This window comes from Pan troglodytes, chromosome 13, assembly GCF_028858775.2.
Source record: "Pan troglodytes isolate AG18354 chromosome 13, NHGRI_mPanTro3-v2.0_pri, whole genome shotgun sequence".
Lineage (NCBI taxonomy): Eukaryota > Metazoa > Chordata > Mammalia > Primates > Hominidae > Pan > Pan troglodytes.
The window spans coordinates 108,351,018-108,371,926 of NC_072411.2; the positions used below are offsets into that span (position 1 = coordinate 108,351,018).

A 20,909-nucleotide genomic window follows, 5' to 3' on the forward strand; every position below is an offset into this window, starting at 1 on the left:
GGGTAATCACAATTAAGTTTTTATTGTATCTGCTGAGATACTTTCCATACACACATAAGCATACACATATATACACACACACACATTATTGTACACCTAATTTATGTCCTTAATACATTCTGAAGCACTTTCCATATCAGCACGTTGAGATCTAGCTCATTGGTTTAAACATCTGCATGTTTCATTTTATGATTATACAAAAAAATTTTTCAGCAGTTCCCTATTGATGGATATTTACATATTTTTGTTTTGTCTGACATGACAAACATTGCAAATGTACATCCTTTGTCTCATGATGAATCATGCCTTGAGTCTCACTCATATCTGATTTAGATGAGACTTTGGACTTTGACTTTAAAGTTGATGCTGGAACAAGTTAAGACTTTTTAGGGGCTATTGGGATGGAATGAATTTATTTTGCATGTGAGGACATGAATCTGGGGAGCCCAAGGTGTGGAATGCTATGTTTTGAATGTGTTGTCTCCAAAATTCATGTGTTGGAAACTTAATCCCAATGCAACAGGGTTGGGAGGCAGAGCCTTCTGGGAGATGATTAGGTCACAAGGACTCTGGCCTCATATTTGATTGATGCCATTATAAAAAGGGTTTGTGGGAGCATGTTAGCTCTCCCTTGCCCTTCCATCTTCTGCCATGGGAGGACAGCAAGAAGGCCCTTCCCAGATGCTGGCACCTCATCATGGACTTCCTGGCCTCCAGAATTGTAAGAAGTAAATTTTTTTTTTTTAACGAAGAAGTGAGTATTTTGTTATTTTGCTGTAAAGCTGTTGCTTCACTATATAAAAACAGCACCAGCAAATGCAGTGTATTGCAAAATTAAGATAGTGTTGTTCTTCATCTGACACTGTACAAGCAACAAAAACTTCTTCACTCCCAGTTATTTCCAATGGAAAGATCATTAAGTATTTCATCCCAAATCCAGGTATGGACATACACAAGTTACAATATTATATAAGGCTTAAGAATAACAACATTATCTTTGAATTATGTAATTTTTGTAACTAATTTTTACCATGGATAATTTCATGAATACTAGAGCCTAGTCTAAAAATCATAGGATATTGTGAAAAAGACACATATTATGTTTATCTACAATCATTAGAAAGTTAAAAGGCATCTTCTTTCATTAGCAGTGTTAACAGTAGTTTTTTTTTTTCCCATGGGTAATGCTAAAAGTTGCTATTCTAAGTCTTCTATCCACCACTAATTTAGGACAACTCTGCTGGGTTGCGTTATTTCATACTAGCTTATTTAGTGGTTCCATTTTCACTCCTCAATAGATTTTATGTATTTCTCATATGCTTCTTCGCTCATAAGTTCATCTAGTTATGAAGGGTTACTCAGTGTCATCTTGATCAGCCAACCATCTTCATAACGAGATTTGTTTACAAGTCCTGGATTTTCTGCAAGAGCTTCATTAATTTCGGTTACTTCTCCTGATAAAGGAGAATAGAGTTCACTAGCAGCTTTCACACTCTCCAAAGCACCAAACTCATCTTGTTTGTTCAATTTTGTCCCAACTTTAGGCAGATTACAGTAAACATCTCCCAACGCTTCCCCAGAGCAGAGCGCGTCCCATGCGCAGCAACCAGACGGCGCCCATCCCAAGCTGCCAGGGCCTCGATAGGCAGGGCGCGGCAGGTGCCAGGACCACATGCAGGCTGCAGAGCACCGCCCGCACGCTCCGCACCACTCGCAGCGCCATGTTCCCAGGGGTGCGGGGATGGCAGCGCTACGCCTCAGCCACTCGCGCGGGGAGGCGGGGCGGGGCGGGCAGAAGTAAATTTCTTTATAAATTACCCAGTCTGGGCCTGGTGTGTTGGCTCACATGTGTAATTCCAGAACTTTGGGAGGTCAAGGTGGGAGGAGCGCCTGGACCCAGGGGTTCAAGACGAGCCTGGGCAATGTAGTGAGACCTGTCTCTATAAAAAATTTTTAAAAATTAGCTGGGCGCGGTGGCTTACGCCTGTAATCCCAGCACTTTGGGAGGCCGAGGTGGGCAGATCATGAGGTCAGGAGTTTGAGACCAGCCTGACCAACATGGTGAAACCCCGTCTCTACTAAAAACACAAAAATTAGCTGGGCATGGTGGTGCACACCTGTAATCCTAGCTAGATCCTAGTAGATTGAGGCAGGAAAACTGAACCCGGGAGGTGGAGGTTGCAGTGAGCTGAGATTGTGCCACTGCACTTCAGCCTGGGCGACAGACTGAGACTCCGTCTCAGAAAAAAAAAAAAAAAAATTAAAAATTAGTGGGGCATGGTGGCTCACACCCGTAGTTCCAGCTGTTCAGGAGGCTGAGGCAGGAGGATTGCTTGATCCAGGGAGGTTGAGGCTGCAGTGAGCTGTGATCATGCCACTGAACCCCAGCCTGGGTGACAGAGTTGCCTCAATCAGTCAATCAATCAACCCATCACCCAGTCTGTGATATTGTTTTAACAGCAGAAACAAAGACAACTAGACATGCCCACTGTGTTATGTACTTACCTCTATTAGAATATGTTATGTCATTACTATAATTGATGCCTACATATCTCTTTTAGTATACTGTTAGCTTCTTGAGGACATTAGCTAAATTGTATTTCTCTTTGTAGTCGTGGGTAATGTACTTGACACACAGTAGATACTCTGCAAAAAAATTTTTTTTTTCTTTTTGAGATGGGGTCTCGCTTTGTCGCCCATGCTAGAGCGCAGTGGCGCGATCTGGGATCACTGCAACCTCCGCCTCCCAGGTTTAAGCAATTCTCTGACTCAGCCTCCAGAGTAGCTGGGATTACAGTGTCTTGCCACCATGCCCGGCTAATTTTTGTATTTTTAGTAGAGACGGGGTTTCACTATCTTGGCCAGGCTGGTCTTGAACTCCTGGCCTTATGAGAGCCACCGCACCCAGCTGATACTCTGCAAATGTTTAATAGATGTTGGAGCTGAATTTCAGGCTTTGTAATGTCACAGAACCAGGCGTCAGAAGAGCTGATCCAAACCCAAGATCTGCCCCTAACTTGCCTCTTATTCTTTCTGGCCTCCATTTCCACAATTATAAAATGCAGGTATAATACTAAAATTTTTTTTTGTATAGTCCTTTACAGATCCAAAATTATGATTTTAAGAAGGAAATTAATAAGTTATTCATCTCAGTATCTCTTTAGGTGCCAATACTGTAAATTAATCACCAGTCTCAGACCATATATTTGCCATTTCCAACATATGCTTTTAGTCCAGTCTAATCACCAGTCTCAGACTATACATTGCCATTTTCAACATATGCTTCTAGTGAGTTATTTAAAAATATTAAGATATCAGATGTTTTGAGTATCAGCAATAGGTAAGTCAATCTCTAAACATTTTCAGTAGTGAAAAACACAAAAAACACTTTAAGCAGAGGGTATTTGGTTTTGAGATCCTTGTTCTCTTAAAATCTACGATCTGAAATCTAGTCAGTTTTCTCATTAACATCCTTGTCCCTTGGGATAAATTAAATCAGCAAACTAATTAAAGTGCTATGTAACTATTAAAATATTTTAAAATATTGGTTATTTAAAACTTATTAGGGGCCGGGTACAGTGGCTCATGCCTGTAATCCCAGCACTTTGGGAGGCTGAGGCAGGCGGATCACTTGAACTCAGGAGTTCAAGACCAGCCTGGGTAACGTGGCGAAACCTTGTCTCTACAAAAAATACAAAAATTAGCCAGGTGTGGTGGCGTGTGCCTGTAGTCCCAGCCACTTGGGAGGCTGAAGTGGGAGGGTGGCTTGAGCCCAGGAGATGGAGGTTGCAGTGTGCTGAGATCATGCCATGCATTGCACTCCAGTCTGGGTAACAGAGCCAGAATCTTATTAGGGAATTCTGACACCTTCATCTTTTTATAAAAGATGGCCAGGCTGGGTGCGCTGGCTCACATCTGTAATCCCAGCACTTTGGGAGGCTGAGGCAGGTGAATCACCTGAGGTCAGGGGTTCAAGACCAGCCTGACCAATATGGTGAAACCTCACCTCTACTAAAAATACAAAAATTGACTGGGCACGGATAGCTCACGCCTGTAATCCCAGCACTCTGGGAGGTTGAGGCGGGTGGATCACCTGAGGTCAGGAGTTTGAGACCATCCTGCCCAACATGGTGAAACCCCACCTCTACTAAAAACACAAAAATTAGCTGGGCGTGGTGGTGTGCTCCTGTAGTCCCAGCTACTCGGGAGGCTGAGGCAGGAGGATCGCTTGAACCCAGGAGGTGGAGGTTGCAGTGAGCTGAGATCGCGCCACTACACTCCAGCCTGGCGATACAGTGAGACTCAATCTCAGATAAAACAAAGAAACAAAAAGGAATGCACTTCTTAATAAGCTGCAGATTATTTTAGGCATGGCTTTCCCTCACAGTCTATGAAATTTTCCTACAATGATCATCCTCAGTTAGCACATGGGGCATTTAGTATATGTCAGGAAATAGGCCTAAGGTTTTTACAAGCTTTCTGACGTAATCATCAAAACAATTCTATGAGGCTGGAAGTAGGTACAATTTTACAATTTTTATCCTCATTTTACAGATGAAGAAATACTCTTAAAGAAAATGTTAATGTCAACAACAAACAATAAATTGGTACTGGGTATTGTCAAATATATTTTTTAATTTTTACTTTTTTTCAGACAGAGTCTCACTCTGTCACCCAGGCTGGAGTGCAATGGTGCAATCTTGACTCACTGCAACCTCCGTCTCCTGGGTTTAAGTGATTCCCCTGCCTCAGCCTCCTGAGTGAGTAGCTGGGATTACAGGCATATGCCACCATGCCTGGCTAATTTTGTATTTTTAGTAGAGACAGAGTTTCACCATGTCAGACAGGCTGGTCTCAAACTCCCGACCTCAGGTGATCCGCCTGCCTCGGCCTCCCAAAGTGCTGGGATTACAGGCTTGAGCCACTGTGCCAGGCCAAGTATATTTTTAATTAATGTATTCATTATAATACAATTTACTACAAATTTGAGGGGGGAGGCTTTCCATATGGAATTTAAGATATTTTTGGATATATATTCAACTTTTTTTTTTAAGAGTTGGGGGTCTTGTTATGTTGCTGATATGGTTTGGATGGCTGTCACTTCCAAATCTCATGTTGAAATGTAATCCCCAATGCTGGAGGTAGGGCCTCGTGGGAGGTATAGAATCATGGGGCAAATCCTTCATGAATGGCTTGGCACCATCACCTTGGTGATGAGTGAGATCTTAGTTCATGTGAAATTTGGTTGTTTAGAGTCTGGGACCTCCTCCTCTCTCTTGCTCCCTCTCTCACCATGTGATATGCTCGCTCCCATTTTGCCTTCTACCATGATTGTAAACTTCCTGAGGCCCTCATCAGAAGCAGCTGCTGGTGCCATGCTTTGTGTACAGCCTGCAGAACTGTAAGCCAATTAAATCTCTCTTTTGCAAGAATTACCCAGTCTCAGATATTCCTTTATAGTAATGCAAACAGATTAAAACAGATTAGTACTGACAGTGGGGCACTGCTATACATATTGGAAAATGTAGAAGCAGCTTTGGAACTGGGTAACAGGCAGAGGTTGGAAGAATCTGGAGGGCTCAGAAGACAAAGATGAGGGAAAGTTTGGAACTTAGAGACTTGTTAAGTGGTTGTGACCAAAATGCTGATAGACATATGGTGAAGTCCAGAGTGATGAGGTCTCAGATGGAAATGAGGAAGTTATTGGGAACAGGAATAAAGGTACATCTATGTCATGCTTTAGCAAATAGCTTGGGTGCATTGTGTCCAGGCCCTAGGAATCTGTCGAAGTTTGAACTTAAGAGTGATGACTTAGGGTATCAGGGTATCTGGCAGAAGAAATTTCTAAGCAGCAAAGCATTCAAGATGTGGCCTGGCTGATGCTAGCAGCCTACAATCAGATATGGAAGCAAAGAAATAACTTAAAGTTGGAACATATTTAAAAGGGAAGCAGAGCGTAGAAGTTTGGAAAATTCACAGACTAGTCATGTGGCAGAGAAGGAAAAAGCACTTTGAGGAGAGGAATACAAGCAGGCTGCAGGAATACAGTTGTCCATGCTGGACTCGACTCATTTGCTCAAGCAATCCTTGTGCCTCAGCCTCCCAAGTAGCTGGGGCTATATAGCTTGTGCCATCATGCTCAGCTATTCACCTTATATTGCTGTCCAAAATGCTTTCATTTGAGGCAACCTGGGATAGTAAAAGTACTTCTAATTAAACACTCTTGCCATTAGTATCTAGCTGTGTAGCCATAAATAAGTTATTTGATATTTCTTGAGTCTCAATTAATACCTACTATTAGCAGAGATTTTTGTGAAGAATAGTCTTAATGTATTTAAAGCTTTAATGGCACTTATTTAGAAGGTCCTCAGGAAATGGTATTATTATTCCAAGGTCTTTCTAGATTGCCTTATTCACCTAAAGAGACTTGATCTTGAGCCTTTGTAGATTTTCTCATTGGTGATTCCTTCACTGCTTAGAATGTCATGATTCCACCAGACAGGTTACTCTCATCTACATGTATTTTTCTTACATCTTTTTCAGTCTATTTTTCTCTAGCAATTATCTTCAATGTTTATGCTTACAATAACCTTAGTATTTGGCATTACGACACTAATATGTGCCCATGAGACAGACTGAGCACTACTTATCCCAGATGAGGTATTATTTATTTATTTATTTATTTTTTGAGATGGAGGCTTGTTTCTTCACCCAGGCTGCAGTGCAATGGTGTGATCTCGGCTTACCGTGACCTCCGCCTTGACTCTCAGTTCAAGCGATTTTCCTGCTTCAGCCTCCCCAGTAGCTGGGATTACAGCCATGTGCCACTATGCACGGCCAATTTTTGTATTTTTAGTAGAGACAGGGTTTCACCACGTTGGCCAGGCTGGTCTCAAACTCCTGACCTCAATGATCCGCCCGCCTCAGCCTGCCAAAGTGCTGGGATTACAGGTGTGAGCCACTGCGCCCGGTCCAGACAAGGTATTTTTTAGAGATTATGATTGTTCACCACAAGCTGCCTAGCAGGTAGCCCAAGGATCCTGGATCAACTTAGCTATATAGCATCTTTTCTATCTGAATGCAGTATTCTCTTACCCACAACCATATGAAGTCTACACATATTCACTAACAGTATTATATAAAATACAAAATTGGGACTATGTCCCCTCAAGATGAGCACAGTGCTAAGAGGTAAGAGATGGGAAGTTTGTATTAAGTTCAAACACTTTTGGCAAGAATTTATACAATTTCAGGTAACTGGGCATTTTAGGCAAAGCACACAACTTCATGATGTATCACTGAGGAGGATAAGATAAACAGTTCCAAAAGCTGGTACAGGTGACAAATTTTGTGCAATTTTAAGTTTTACATTTTTTTATAGAAATAGGATCTTGCTATGCAGTCCAGGCTGGTCTTGAACTCCTGGCCTCAACTGATCCTCCTGCCTTGAACCCCCAAAATGCTGGGCTTACAGGTGTGAGCCACTGCACCTGCTGTTTTTAAAGATATTGTGACATACTATTATTCTAAAACCTTATCCTTTGTTGTATCAGAAAAACGACATCCTAGACTGGGCGTGGTGGCTCACGCCTGTAATGCCAGCACTTTGGGAGGCCAAGGCAGGTAGATCACCTGAGGTCAGGAGTTCAAGACCAGCCTGGCCAAATTGGTGAAACTCTGTCTCTACTAAAAATACAAAAATTAGCCGGGTGTGGTGGCGTGCGCTTGTAATCCCAGCTACCGGGGAGGCTGAGGCAGGAGAATCGCTTGAATCAGGGAGGTGGTGATTGCAGTGAGCCAAGATCATGCCACTGCATTCCAGCCTTGGGTGACAGAGTAAGACTCCATCTCAAAAAAAAAAAAAAAAACAAAGGGAAAAGGGCATCCTATACTTGGGCTGAGTCTTTAGTGAAAGCAGAAAAGAATAAAGATTACAAAACAAACAAATTGTGAACATAGTTTTGTTTGTTTGTTTGAAACAAAGTCTTGCTCTGTTGCCCAGGCTGGAATGCAGTGGCGTAATCACGGCTCACTGCAGCCTCAACCTCCTGGGTCAGGTGATCCTCCCACCTCAGCCTTCCGAGTAGCTGGGACTATAGGTGTACACCACCATACCCAGCTAATTTTTGTATTTTTTGTAGAGATGGGGTTTCACCACGTTGCCCAGACTGGTCTCCAACGCCTGGGCTCAAGCGATCCACCCACCTTGGCCCAAGTGTTGGGATTACAGGTGTAAGCCACCACACCCAACCTTAGATTAAAAAAAAAATATATCTATTTTTAATTATCTCCTAATTGTAAAATTTTTACTTCCTTTTTTATTTTTTTAAATTCTCAGTGATCCTTATTCTGATTCCTTTTGGTTTTGACAATTAAAAATTATGAAAGCTGGTTGTTTTGTCTCCTATTGCTGAAATAATTTAGTTGATTTAACACTACAGATGGTGTTAGGATAATGAATACAGAACATCAATGAGAATCTAAATTATATTTCTTGAGACCTCCCTCATTCCAAGGGAGGTCTCATAAGTATACATGCATACATGTATAACTTATAAAAAAAAAAGCCACATAAATCACCATGACATTATAGAAGCAGATTCAAGAGAAAATAGAAAAATGTGTTCACCATTAAACTCAATACTAATTTTTAGAAGTAACAACCTATAGAATCAATATTAATGAGACAAAATACTATGTTGCAGTTAAGAACAGGCTTTGGAGTAAATAAGAAGTAGGTTTGAGTTGGTGACTTTTGCTGCGTGGCCTTGGGCAAGCTATTTAATATACCTAGGCTTCAGTCTTCATCAGTAAAATGAGATAATACTACTATCTCACAGGGTTGTAGCAAGAACAAAAGAAGATAATGCATGTAAAACCAGAGTGCTTAGCACATATAATAAAGCTAAATTATCATTAGCCATTGTTACTATGATTATTATTAATTATAATTATCCTAGATACATATCTGAGCATGATTATGTATTTTTCCTATTTACCCAGCTTGACAAAGTGCTTAAATCTTTTCTTTAGCACTAGAAAAAAGTAGGTTTTAATTGAAACTCTTTTCATTTCATCCATTTTACAGACAAATTTTTTATGAAGATAAGCCAACAACTCATAATTTAAGGATTTCTTTATATTCGTCACAAAGGTTATCAATGCTTTTAAGAGCATCTGCATAGTTTTGTTATTTAACCTTTACACACAATACATGTTTTTCAAACTGCAAAGTTGATAACTAATATCATTTTCAAATAGGCATAGTATAACCTTAAATATTACATGATTCAAATTATTATTATTTTTTTTTACAAAGAAATAAACCTGTAAAGGATCACTGCACTACAGTTGTCCATTAATTATCTGCGGCAAAACTGGGATCCTAGTAGAAGCTTCAGCATATGGATGGTTCCTCTACTGCCTGGGCACCCTCTGTGACAGCTTTGACACATTTGGCCATTGTCTGTGAGGCTCTGCTAATTGAATCTGAAAGATATTAAGAAAATGTCATTTTGATAATACAACTTTTTTAAAAGCACATACTAAAACTTTAATGGTGCACATATTCAGGAGGAAAAAAGATTATAAGGCCCTATGCAAGTATATATAATTATATGTAACCAACAGATTCCAACGATAAACCCCTTACTGGCCAAATGCTTTCAATAACTATCCCTGGAAACAATCAAATAACTATAGAGCAGCTAGACAGTGCACCAGTATGCAGCCATTAAAAAATTATAGAAAAGTATTAAAAACATAGGAAAGGCCAGGCGCGGTGGCTCACACCTGTAATCCCAGCACTTTGGGAGGCCGAGGCAGGTGGATCACGAGGTCAGGAGATTGAGACCATCCTGGCTAACACAGTGAAACCCCATCTCTACTAAAAATATAAAAAATTAGCCAGGTGTTGTGGCACATCCCTGTAGTCCCAGCTACTCGGGAGTCTGAGGCAGGAGAATCGTGTGAACCCAGGAGGTGGAGCTTGCAGTGAGCCGAGATCACACCACTGCAATCTAGCCTGGGCGACAGAGCAAGACTCTAGTCTCAAATAAATAAATAAATAAATAAATATAGGAAAAATGTGTACAATACTATTATTGAAAAAGGTTACAAAACAGCATATGTACTAAAATACAATGAATTGTCCACTTCATGAGTAAATTTTAGGGTATATGAATTATATTTCAATAAAGCTATCAACCCCCACCCCCAAGTGAATAATCTCACTTTTTTTTTTTTTTAAAGAGACCAGATCTGACTATGTTGCCCAGGCTGGTCTGAAACTCCTGGATTCAAGCCATCTGCCTCCCTCAGCCTCCCAAAATGCTGGAATTACAGGCATGAGCCACTGCACCCGGCCTAATCTCACTTTCTGTTTCACTAAAAAATATATTGGCCAGGGGTGGTGGCTCACATCTGTAGTCCCAGCACTTTGGGAGGCTGAGGTGGGTGGACTGCTTGAGTCCAGGAGTTTGAGATCTGCCTGGGTAACATGGCGAAACCCCATCTCTACAAAAAATACAAAAATTAGCTGGATGTGGTGGTATGCGCCTATAGTCCTAGCTACTGAGGAGGCTGAGGTGGGAGGATCACTTCAGCTCAGGAGGCAGAGGTTGCAGCAAGCCAAGATTGTGCCACTGCACTCCAGCCTGGGTGACAGAGTAAAATCTCATCTCAAAAATTACACACACACACACACACACACACACACACACGTACATGTAAACAGTAATAATTACATATAAATAACAATAGTTAATATAATATATATGTGTGTAACGCATATGTATGTCCCTGGAGGAAGAGTGACTAAAATGTTAAAAATAATTATAGTTATTTCTTGATAGTGGGAGCGTAGTGATTTTTCTTTTAAAAAAAAAAAAAAACTTTTAGGTTCAGGGGTACATGTGAAGGCTTTTTATACCAGTAAACTCATGTCACGGGGATTTGTTGTACAGAATACTTCATCACCGAGGAATTAAGCCCAGTACCCAAGACTTATCTTTTCTGCACCTCTCCCTCCTCCCACTCTCCACCCTCAAGTAGACTAGTGTCTGTTGTTTACTTCTTTGTGTTCATAAGTTCGCAGATAAATACCATAGAAGTGATTTTTTGTTGTGCTTTTGAGCACAGGTATTATTTTACAATGAAGGTAATCTTTATTATCTAACTAAAATACCTATTTAAAAAATCTTAGATACAAACTATATAAAAAAATTAAGAGTTCTATGTGCTTTTAGATAGAAAATTAGTCAAAATAATCTATCAACTATTAACTACCTCATAACCTAGATGTTGTATCAACTGTTCTAAGAATCTGCAATAAACAAGTTTCAGTTTGTCTGCGTTCCTTAAAAACATTCCTAACAATTTACATCAGAAGCACTGTTTAACATGTTTCACATTTACATGTTTTGATTCTTCCACCTATAATTCTCAGAAAAACCTGCAGTTATTTGCCACTTTGGAAAATTCGCCCTAAATTGCTACACAGTGACTTTCCTTACAACAGCAAAATTTTATATTTAAAATCTATTAATTGCTTGGATTTTCAAACTTTGCTTACATTTCAGAAACAAAAAAACTAGAGTAGAATCAGAAAATATGCTTACGTTAGTTCCAATGTTTGAAAACCTTCAAAGATTAAGAATTGCAAACACTATCAATCACAAATTGGAATTATAACACCAAATGAGGTGATCTGATTACTTCTTACCTTTCGTATTTGGCAGAGTCATGTTGACAATTACATACCTGTCATGTAGAAGTCTTTTATAGTTAGCTGAGGTGGAACAAGTGGGTCAGCAAGAAGCTGCTGGTTCACTAGCTGCACAAAAAAGAAGAGATCAACAATAATATGGAAAACTAGTACTGTTACATCAGTAGATACGACATTATGAAAACTGCTCATAGGCGAGCTGTTACCTTTGAGAGCTCATTTGCTTGCTGGAAGTAATTAGCCCCTTCAATATCATCATATCGAACAAGATTAGGAGAGACTTCTTCCAATCTGTTCCTTACTTGATCCAGAGTATCATATGGAAGAGTCATTCCAGCAATCTACAACATGTCAGGTCCCCAGAAACAACAAAAAGCTTTAATACTTAAAAATATCAAATAATAGATAATTGTAACTATGGTGAAATAATGCAGCACTACTGAAAAACCTATTGGTGTCCATTAGTAGACATACATTTATGAAGGAAGCAGTTAAGCAGGGAACACAAATATCAAAAATTCTAATTCATTCACAGCTGTCAGTACATTAGTGACTCTATGAAATGATTAAAGAGACAATACTATGCTAAATCCAAATGTTTTTGCTAACCTGTTATTAAAATACACAAAGTTTACAATGTATTATTATTTTAAAAGTCAGGATGCTTACTTTTACATCAATAAGGAGCTAACAGACGTATTTTCAGGCAAAAGACAAGTCAACAATTTTCACCAATAAAAGCACCAATTTCAGGCCAGGTGCAGTGGCTCACACCTGTAATCCCAGCACTTCGGGAGACCGAGGTGGGAGGACTGCTTGAGGCCCAGGAGTTCAAGACCAGCCTGGCCAACATGGCGAAACCCCATCTCTACTAAAAATATAAAAATTAGCCAGGCTTGGTGGTACATGCGTGTAATCCCAGTTACTCAGGAAGCTTGCGCCCGGGAGGTGGAGGTTGCAGTAAGCTGAGATCACGCCACTGCACTCCAGCCTGGGCAACAGAGAAAAACTCTGTCTCAAAAATAAATAAAATGAAATAAAAGCACGAATTTCAAGTTCCTTTATTTTTTAAGAGACAGGGTCTTGCTCTGTCCCTCAGGCTGGAGTGCAGCGGTGCAATGAGAGCTCACTATAACCTTGAATTCCTGTTTCTGAATACATGTTTTCTATAGAAATTATTCAAATCATCTCTGCATTTCAGATTGGCATCTTCCTTGACTTTGAAAATCATTCTAACAGGCTAAAATATCAAATATGCCTTTAGTAGCATCACTAAGAAATGACTCAGAAATTATACCTCAGAGAGTGCTCTTATAATTTTCCAGTCTTCTCTTGCCAAGCCAGGAGGTGTCACTGCTACCTTAGTCTGCTGCGCTCTACCCTCAGTGTTGACATATGTAGCAGACTTCTCTGTGTAAGCAGCTCCTGGGAGAATAACATCAGCTATGGGAGCCCCAACATCACCATGATGTCCTGCACAAAGATGGGAAATGGTAAACCAAAATTTTATTAAAAACTGATTTTCTACTGTACATGAAGATAGTATATATCATTTTAAATCCCATTTTGTAAAGTCACAAAAGTTTTTAAAACTAAAATGAAACAGTAGTGAAGTAACAAAAATTAAAGCCCACCTCACCCCTAATTCAACTCCCTTCCCAAAGAAAATTATTATTATTTTTTTGAGATGGAGTCTCGCTCTGTCGCCCAGGCTGGAGTGCAGTGGTGCAATCTTGGCTCACAGCAAGCTCTGCCTCCTGGGTTCATGCCATTCTCCTGTCTCAGCCTCCCAAGTAGCTGGGACTACAGGTGCCCGCTACCACACTCAGCTAATTTTTTGTATTTTTAGTAGAGACAGGGTTTCACCGTGTTTAGCCAGGATGGTCTTGATCTCCTGACCTTGTGATCCGCCCGCCTCGGCCTCCCAAAGTGCTGGGATTACAGGCATGAGCCATCGCGCCCGGCCCCAAAGAAAATTATTGTTAAAGCATTTGGGGACCAGGTGCGGTGGCTCATGCCTGTGATCCCAGCACTTTGGGAGGCCAAGGCGGACAGATGACTTGAGGCCAGGAGTTTGTGTCCAGCCTGGCCAACATGGCAAAACTGCATCTCTACTAAAAATACAAAAAAATTAGCCCAATGTGGTGGTGTGTGCCTGTAATCCCAGCTACTCAAGAGGGCTGAGGCATGAGAATCGTTTGAACCCGTGAGGCAGGGGCTGCAGTGAGCCGAGATCACACCACTGCACTCCAGCCTGGGTGACAGAGTGAGACTCTATCTCAAAAAAAAAATTTTTTTTAAAGAAAAAAAAGTATCTTCTCAGACTATTTTATGCAAATACAAATATGTATAATATAATACACACATATAAAATAGGCAAGTAAGTATACTGATGCTTACAAAGTAGAAATGCTTGCAAAGTAGAACTGCTCAGATGTACCAGTTTGTGAAATTTGGTAAAGTAGACTGAAATGGGGGAGGATGCAAAGACAGGAATATGACAGTAATACTGAAAAAGGCATAAACGAAAAATTACAGAAAAATTTGGAAACACTGCCACCCATTAATAACAACTGGCAGAAGAAAAAAGTTATTCAGAAAAGAAGACCTTTAGAAACATCTGAATCAAGTGTAAGAAAGTCGTAGAATAATATATAGTTTAATGTAATTTGTGCACATTTGTATATGCGTATGAAGATGTTATGAAGTACGCATATCAAAACTGTCATCAATGATTATTTCTTAAAGGACTAAAAACAGGATTTTAGTTTATTTTGTTTTTAATTTTATCAAAAATAACATTTTTTATTGCTCTGTCACCCAGGCTGGAGTGCAGTGGCGTGATCATGCCTCATTGCAGCCTCAACCTCCTGAACTCAAGTGATCCTCCCACCTCAGCCTCCTAAGTAGCTGGGATCACAGACATGCAGCAACACGCCTAGCTAATTTTTAAATTTTTTGTAGAAACAGGGTCTCCCTATGTTGCCCAGACTGGTCTAGAACTCCTAGGCTCAACAAATCCTCCTGCCTCAGCCTCTCAAAGTGGTGGGATTACAGCATGAGCCATGGCACCCAAGGAACAGGATTTAGTTCATATATTTTGGTTTAACTTTTTTTTTTTTTTTTTTTTGAGAGGGAATTTCACTCTTATTGCCTAGGCTGGAGTACAATGGCATGATCTTGGCTCACTGCAACCTCTGCCTCCCGGGTTCAAGTGATTCTCCTGTCTTAGCCTCCCGAGTAGCTGGGATTACAGGCACCCGCCACCATGCTCGGCTAATTTTTATGTTTTTAGTAGAGACAGGGTTTTACCATGTTGGTCAGGCTGGTCTTGAACTCCTGACCTCAGGTGATCCACCCGCACTGGCCTCCCAAAGTGCTGGGATTACAGGTGTGAGCCACCGCACCCGGCTGGTAATAATTCTTAAAAGCAGTATCAATTATGTAACTAATAACACTTGTGGCTTGTTTAAAAAAAAAAGGAGGAGGAGTGGGGGAGGCAAAATTCTCAAATGGAAAACATTCAGTTCACTAAATATATTACTAAATGGTTTCTAACATACATAATGTACTACTCTCTTTTGTTTCTGGTGTCACAGGTGATACTTACCTTGATAAATAATGAAACAATCCTTTGGCAAATCCTGTCGTGTGATACAACCTCCATCTGCTCCCAGGAGAAACAGCACCTTGGGAGGGTTCTTCCGAATTGCTTCCACCCCAGGCTTATAGCCAAGGTCCAAAGCAGCTACTTGACTTGCAATCCTGCAAAGCAATTATGGAATTTTACCATAACTGCAGTATTTTCAATGTAAAAAATTAAATGTGATTTTTGGAATAATTTCCTTTCAACAATGTCAAAAAACCCATTTTATTTTATTTTATTTTTTTCTTTGTGATAGAGTCTCACTTTGTCGCCCAGGCTGGAGTGCAGTGGCGTGATCTCGGCTCACTGTAACCTCTGCCTCCTGGATTCAAGCGATTCTCCTTCTTCAGCCTCCCAAGTAGCTGGGACTACAGGCACATGCCACCATACCCGTCTAATTTTTGTATTTTCAGTAGAGATGGGGTTTCACCATGTTGGCCAGGCTGGTCTTGAACTCTTGACCTCAGGTGATCCACCTGCCTTGGCCTCCCAAAGTGCTGGGATTACAGGTGTGAGCCACCACACCTGGCCAAAAAATCCCATTCTTACCCATTTAAAATAGATGCTAAAACCAGAAACAGCAGTCTTTTACTGTTTTGAGAATGGCAACCAAAGAAATGTCAGATTCTTAGGACGCTCTGTCTCTCCATGACATAGTATTGAATGAAATAATTCTAGAAATTTTATGCCAACTGTAATTGCTTTAAGTCTGATTCTTATTCAATAAAGTAAGACATAAAACATGATAAGCCATACATATTCAAAGAAGAAAAATCAGATTATTTCAAAAATGAAAAGGGAGAAATTGAAAACCACTCATTAAACTGTAATTCAGCAAAAACCATAATAAGAAAACCAAAACCTTATAGAAATTTTTTCTACGAATACATATTACTCTTATAAGCACAAAATAATCTTTTAAAGAAGAGGTCTGGAATAAATATACTTTGAATAGCAGGGTTGTTGTTTTGGTTTAGCTTGGTATTTGTTAACTATCTAGAAATAGTAGCCATTCTGAGGACCTAAAACAAGTTGGAAGCATGCTTCGAAAGGCTCAGAAATGGTTATCCTGTGTGCCCCAATAGTTCTACTTTTAGAAATATATCCTAAGAAGATAATTTCAAGTGCAAAGGTATCTGTGAATCACTGTATTATTTAAGAAGTTAAAAACTACCATCAACATACATGTTAAAATGAAGAAAATGTCTAAAAAAATTTATAGTATATTCATGATATCAATTAGCCATTAACGTTTTTATTTACAAACAATTTCTAGAAAAAAATTTCTGACCATAGTAGGAAATTCTCATTTGGCAATGAAAACCTATTGAAACCAGGACACAAAATTGTATTCACAGTGTAATTTCACCTATGTAACTAAAAAATATTACACAGCTGTGAGGTGAAGTGGCTCATATCTGTAATCCCAGCACTTTGGGAGGCCGAGGGTGGCAGATCACCTGAGGTCAGGAGTTTGAGACCAGCCTGGCGAACATGGTGAAATCCCATCTCTACTAAAAACAAAAAAATTAGGCTGGGCGTGGTGGCTCACACCTGTAATCCCAGCACTTTGGGAGGCTGAGGTGGGCAGATCGCCTGAGGTCAGGAGATCGAGACCATCCTGGCTAACACAGTGAAACCCAGTCTCTACTAAAAATACAAAAAATTAGCCTGGCATAGTGGCACGCGCCTGTAGTCCCAGCTACTCAGGAGGCTGAGGCAGGAGAATTGCTTGAACTTCAGGGATGGAGGTTGCAGTGAGTCGAGATCGTGCCATTGTACTCCAGCCTGGGTGACAGAGCAATACTTCATCTCAAAAATAATAATAATAATAATAATAATAAAATAAAAAAATTAGCCAGGTGTGCTGGCACATGCCAATAGTCCCAGCTTACTTGGGAGGCTGAGGCAGGAGCATCGCTTGAACCTGGGAGGGGGAGGCTGCAGTGAGCCAAGATCGTGCCACTGTACTTCAGACTGGGCAACAGAGTGAGACTCTGGTCTCGAAAAAATAAAATAAAATATTACGCAGGGTAAAAAAAAAACTAGAAGAAAATGCATGAAAATAGTAATAATTACCTACACATTGTAGAATAAGGATCAGTTCCATTTCTGCACATATCTGTCTCTTTTCAACTTACCTAAATTAAACCTGCATTATTGATATGGTTTGAAATAAAGGCTAGGTGCAGTGGCTCACGCTTATAATCCCAGCAGTTTGGGAGGCTGAGGCAGAAGTATCGCCTGAGCCCAGGAGTTTGAGATCAACCTGGGCAATATAGTGAGACTTTATCTCTACAAAAACAAAAAATTAGCTGGGCATGTGGCATGCGCCTGTAGCTTCAGCCATTTAATACTTGGGAGGCAGGCGTGGGAGGATCGCTGGAGCTCAGGAAGTCAGGGCTGCAGTGGACTATGATCACGCCACTGCACTGAGACCCTGTCTCAAAACAAAAAGCCAAATAATTAAAAAGAAAAAAAAAGAAAGAAATCCTTTAGCTGAATTCTCATATTAGCTTACATTTTTATCATTTAATTAAAGAACTTGTTGCAATTTTTGAACCAAGGTATAACTAATATAACAATTTTTATAGTACTTCACTTTTTTTCTCAACACTCACTGTTATTTCAAATATTTTTAATATTCCTTATCATCTCGGGCTCTTCTCACACAGAGTAAAGGTCTATATTTCACATGTGTAACTGGGATAATGTTGCTAAATGTTGTTTGTAAATTAAATTTAACAGTGTATCAGGAACACATACATATACACAACATTACTTGAATTTATAGTATATAAAGCAATTACTCAACAAACCTATGAAGGATATTCATAACTTTCCAATCACCAGTAACACCACTAGTCATCCGAATCTTTTGTGCAATGCTAGAAACAGCTGCAAGAATTGCTGCTCCATCATTTCTTTGGAGTGCAGAACTGCCTAAAACCACCATTGGTTTTTTAGCTTCCTTTAGGACCTATTTAAAAAAAAAAAACAACTTTGATTTTAAAATATTACAAGTAAGCTGAACATTGAACCATATTTGCCTCTATAATATAGGTTGTCCCAAGTCTTAGGTGTAACATGAATGTCTTCAATTTGTTAGCCCAACATATAGACACACATATACAACCAGATTTAGTTTAATCCAAAGCATCTTGCCAATGCTACTGTGAAATATGCCTGAGTATCAGCTAAGACACGTTTTCTAGAAGTAATTATTCAGAATAAAAAGCCTAGCAAATTATCCTGTGGTCAGAATAACTATGGGCAGGTCCCAGAAAAATTGGGGAACTTCTCTCCAGAGATTCAGATGGTAATTAAAGAATAGGAAAAACTATGCTTAAGTATCATGTCTACTATCTCCCATCTACTTACCATGCCACAGATAGGGAGGAGGAGGCAGGGAAAGCAATGATCACCAGATCACAATGTTAAATACCTACAATTTTAAGGCTTTGTTTTAAACCATAGTAACTCTAAATGACAAAAACTGGAAGAATGCATCCCAAGAGTAAAGGAAACTACAGATTTCACAGAAGATGGGCAAATAAGATGTAAAGTTATAGGCCGGGCGCGGTGGCTCACGCCTGTAATCCCAACACTTTGCAAGGCTGAGGTGGGTGGATCACTTGAGGACAGGAGTTCGAGACCAGCCTGGCCAACACGGCGAAACCCCGTTTCTACTAAAAATACAAAAAAATTAACCAGGCGCGGTGGTATATACCTGTAGCCCCAGCTACACAGGAGGCTGAGGCACGAGAATTGCTTGAACCTGGGAGGCGGAGGTTGCAGTGGGCCAAGATTGTGCCACTGCACTCCGCCTGGGCAACAGAGTGAGACTCTGTCTCAAAAACAAAACAAAACAAAACGAGTAAAGTTATAGAATACACGTCTCATTCTCCCACCCATCCTTTGTGTCATTCTTCAATAAATAGCTGGCCACAATCAAAGAATCAGCATGGAAATTATGCTGAGATATTATAAAGAGGAATACATTAATCACAAGAGGAATTTGCCAAGGAAATGTGAATAGTTGAGAGAAATAGTTTTTAATAGTCTCAAAGACAATGAAAAACAACACACTCTTTCTCACTTAAAAACTCAAAGAAGCAACACTGTAGAGTATTATATAGTAAGGAGATTTTCATCATTGAATTCAGGATAGAACTGGAAGACAAACAAGTAATAAATACCATTCCAGAAACAATAAAAAACTAAACAGGCCAGGTGCAGTGGCTCAGGCCTGTAATCGCAACACTCTGGGAGGCCGAAGTGGGTGGATGACTTGAGCCCACGGGTTCAAGTACAGCCTGGGCAACGTGGCAAAACCTCGTCTCTACAAAAAATTGGCCAGGCATGGTGGTGTGCACCTGTGGTCCCAGTGGTGGCTGCAGTGAGCCAAGACAGCACCATTGCACTCCAGCATGGGTGACAGAGCCAGACCGTCTCAAAAACAAAAAAAAAAGAAAGAAAAGAAAGAAAACATGATTAAATACAAGGACAGGAAAGCCAGGGTACAGGATACAAAACAAATGGAAAAAGGAAAAAAACACAGATATGAAAAACCAGGCAAGGTTGGCTCATGCTTGTAATCCCAACACTTTAGAAGGCTGAGGTGGGAGAATTGCTTGAGGCCAGGAGTTTGAGGCCAGACTGGGCATCACAATGAGCCCCATCTATACAAAAAAATATAAAAATTAGCTGGGCATGGTGGTGTATGCCTGCAGACCCAGCTACAGGGGACGCTTAGGTGGGAGGACTGCTTAAGCCCAGGAGTTTGAGGCTACAGTCAGCTACAATTCTGCCATTGCACTGCAGCCTGGGCAACAGAGTGAGACCTTAAAAATATATTATATAGAAGAGAAGATTCGACAACTGCATTGTCAAGAGTTGTTTTTTTTTTCTTTTGAGACAGGGTCTTACTCTGTTGCCCAGGCTGGAGTGCAGTGGCATGATCTCGGCTCACTGTAACCTCCACCTCCCAGGTTCAAGCTATTATCTTGCCTCAGCCTCCCAAGTAGCTGAGATTACTGGCACATGCCACCATGCCAAGCAAATTGGTTTTTTTTTTTTGTATTTTTTAGTAGAGATAGGGTTTCACCATTTTGCCCAGGCTGGTCTTGCTCCTGACCTCAGGTGATTTGCCTGCATTGGCTTCCCAAAGTGCTGGGATTACAGGTGTGAGCCACCACATCAAGAGTTCTTAATGAAGGTAACAGAATTAATGAAAAATGTATTTAAATCTATTATAGAACAAAACGTTCTCAGGCCAGGCACAGTGGCTCACGCCTGTAATCCCAGTACTTTGGGAGGCCGACACGGGCAGATCACGAGGTCAGGAGACTGAGACCATCCTGGCCAACATGGTGAAACCCTGTCTCTACTAAAAATAAAAAAATTAGCTGGGCATGGTGGCATGCGCCTGTAGTCCCAGGTACTCGGGAGGCTGAGGCAAGAATCGCTTGAACCTGGCAGACTGAGGTTGCAGTGAGCCGAGATCATGCCACCGTACTGCACTCCAGCCTGGGGACC

The 20,909-nt window shown here is 40.5% G+C and overlaps 1 protein-coding gene and 1 pseudogene across 3 annotated transcripts in view; both read right to left on the bottom strand.

The window, feature by feature from the left end:
* Nucleotides 1-1,158: 1,158 nt before the first annotated feature.
* Nucleotides 1,159-1,845, bottom strand: LOC134807999 (glycine cleavage system H protein, mitochondrial-like; annotated as a pseudogene).
* A 7,178-nt stretch (nucleotides 1,846-9,023) lies between these two features.
* Nucleotides 9,024-20,909, bottom strand: part of NDUFS1 (NADH:ubiquinone oxidoreductase core subunit S1) — a 35,730-nt gene continuing 23,844 nt past the window's right edge. For 2 of the 3 annotated variants that reach the window (XM_009444076.5, XM_009444075.5), the window contains 6 exons: nucleotides 18,191-18,351; nucleotides 15,336-15,490; nucleotides 13,023-13,198; nucleotides 11,932-12,066; nucleotides 11,761-11,833; nucleotides 9,024-9,489 (listed from right to left, as the gene is read on the bottom strand). In XM_009444076.5, coding sequence (XP_009442351.2) covers nucleotides 9,398-9,489; nucleotides 11,761-11,833; nucleotides 11,932-12,066; nucleotides 13,023-13,198; nucleotides 15,336-15,490; nucleotides 18,191-18,351 — 792 coding nt within the window. In that variant the 3' untranslated portion in view covers nucleotides 9,024-9,397. 3 annotated transcript variants of the gene reach the window in all.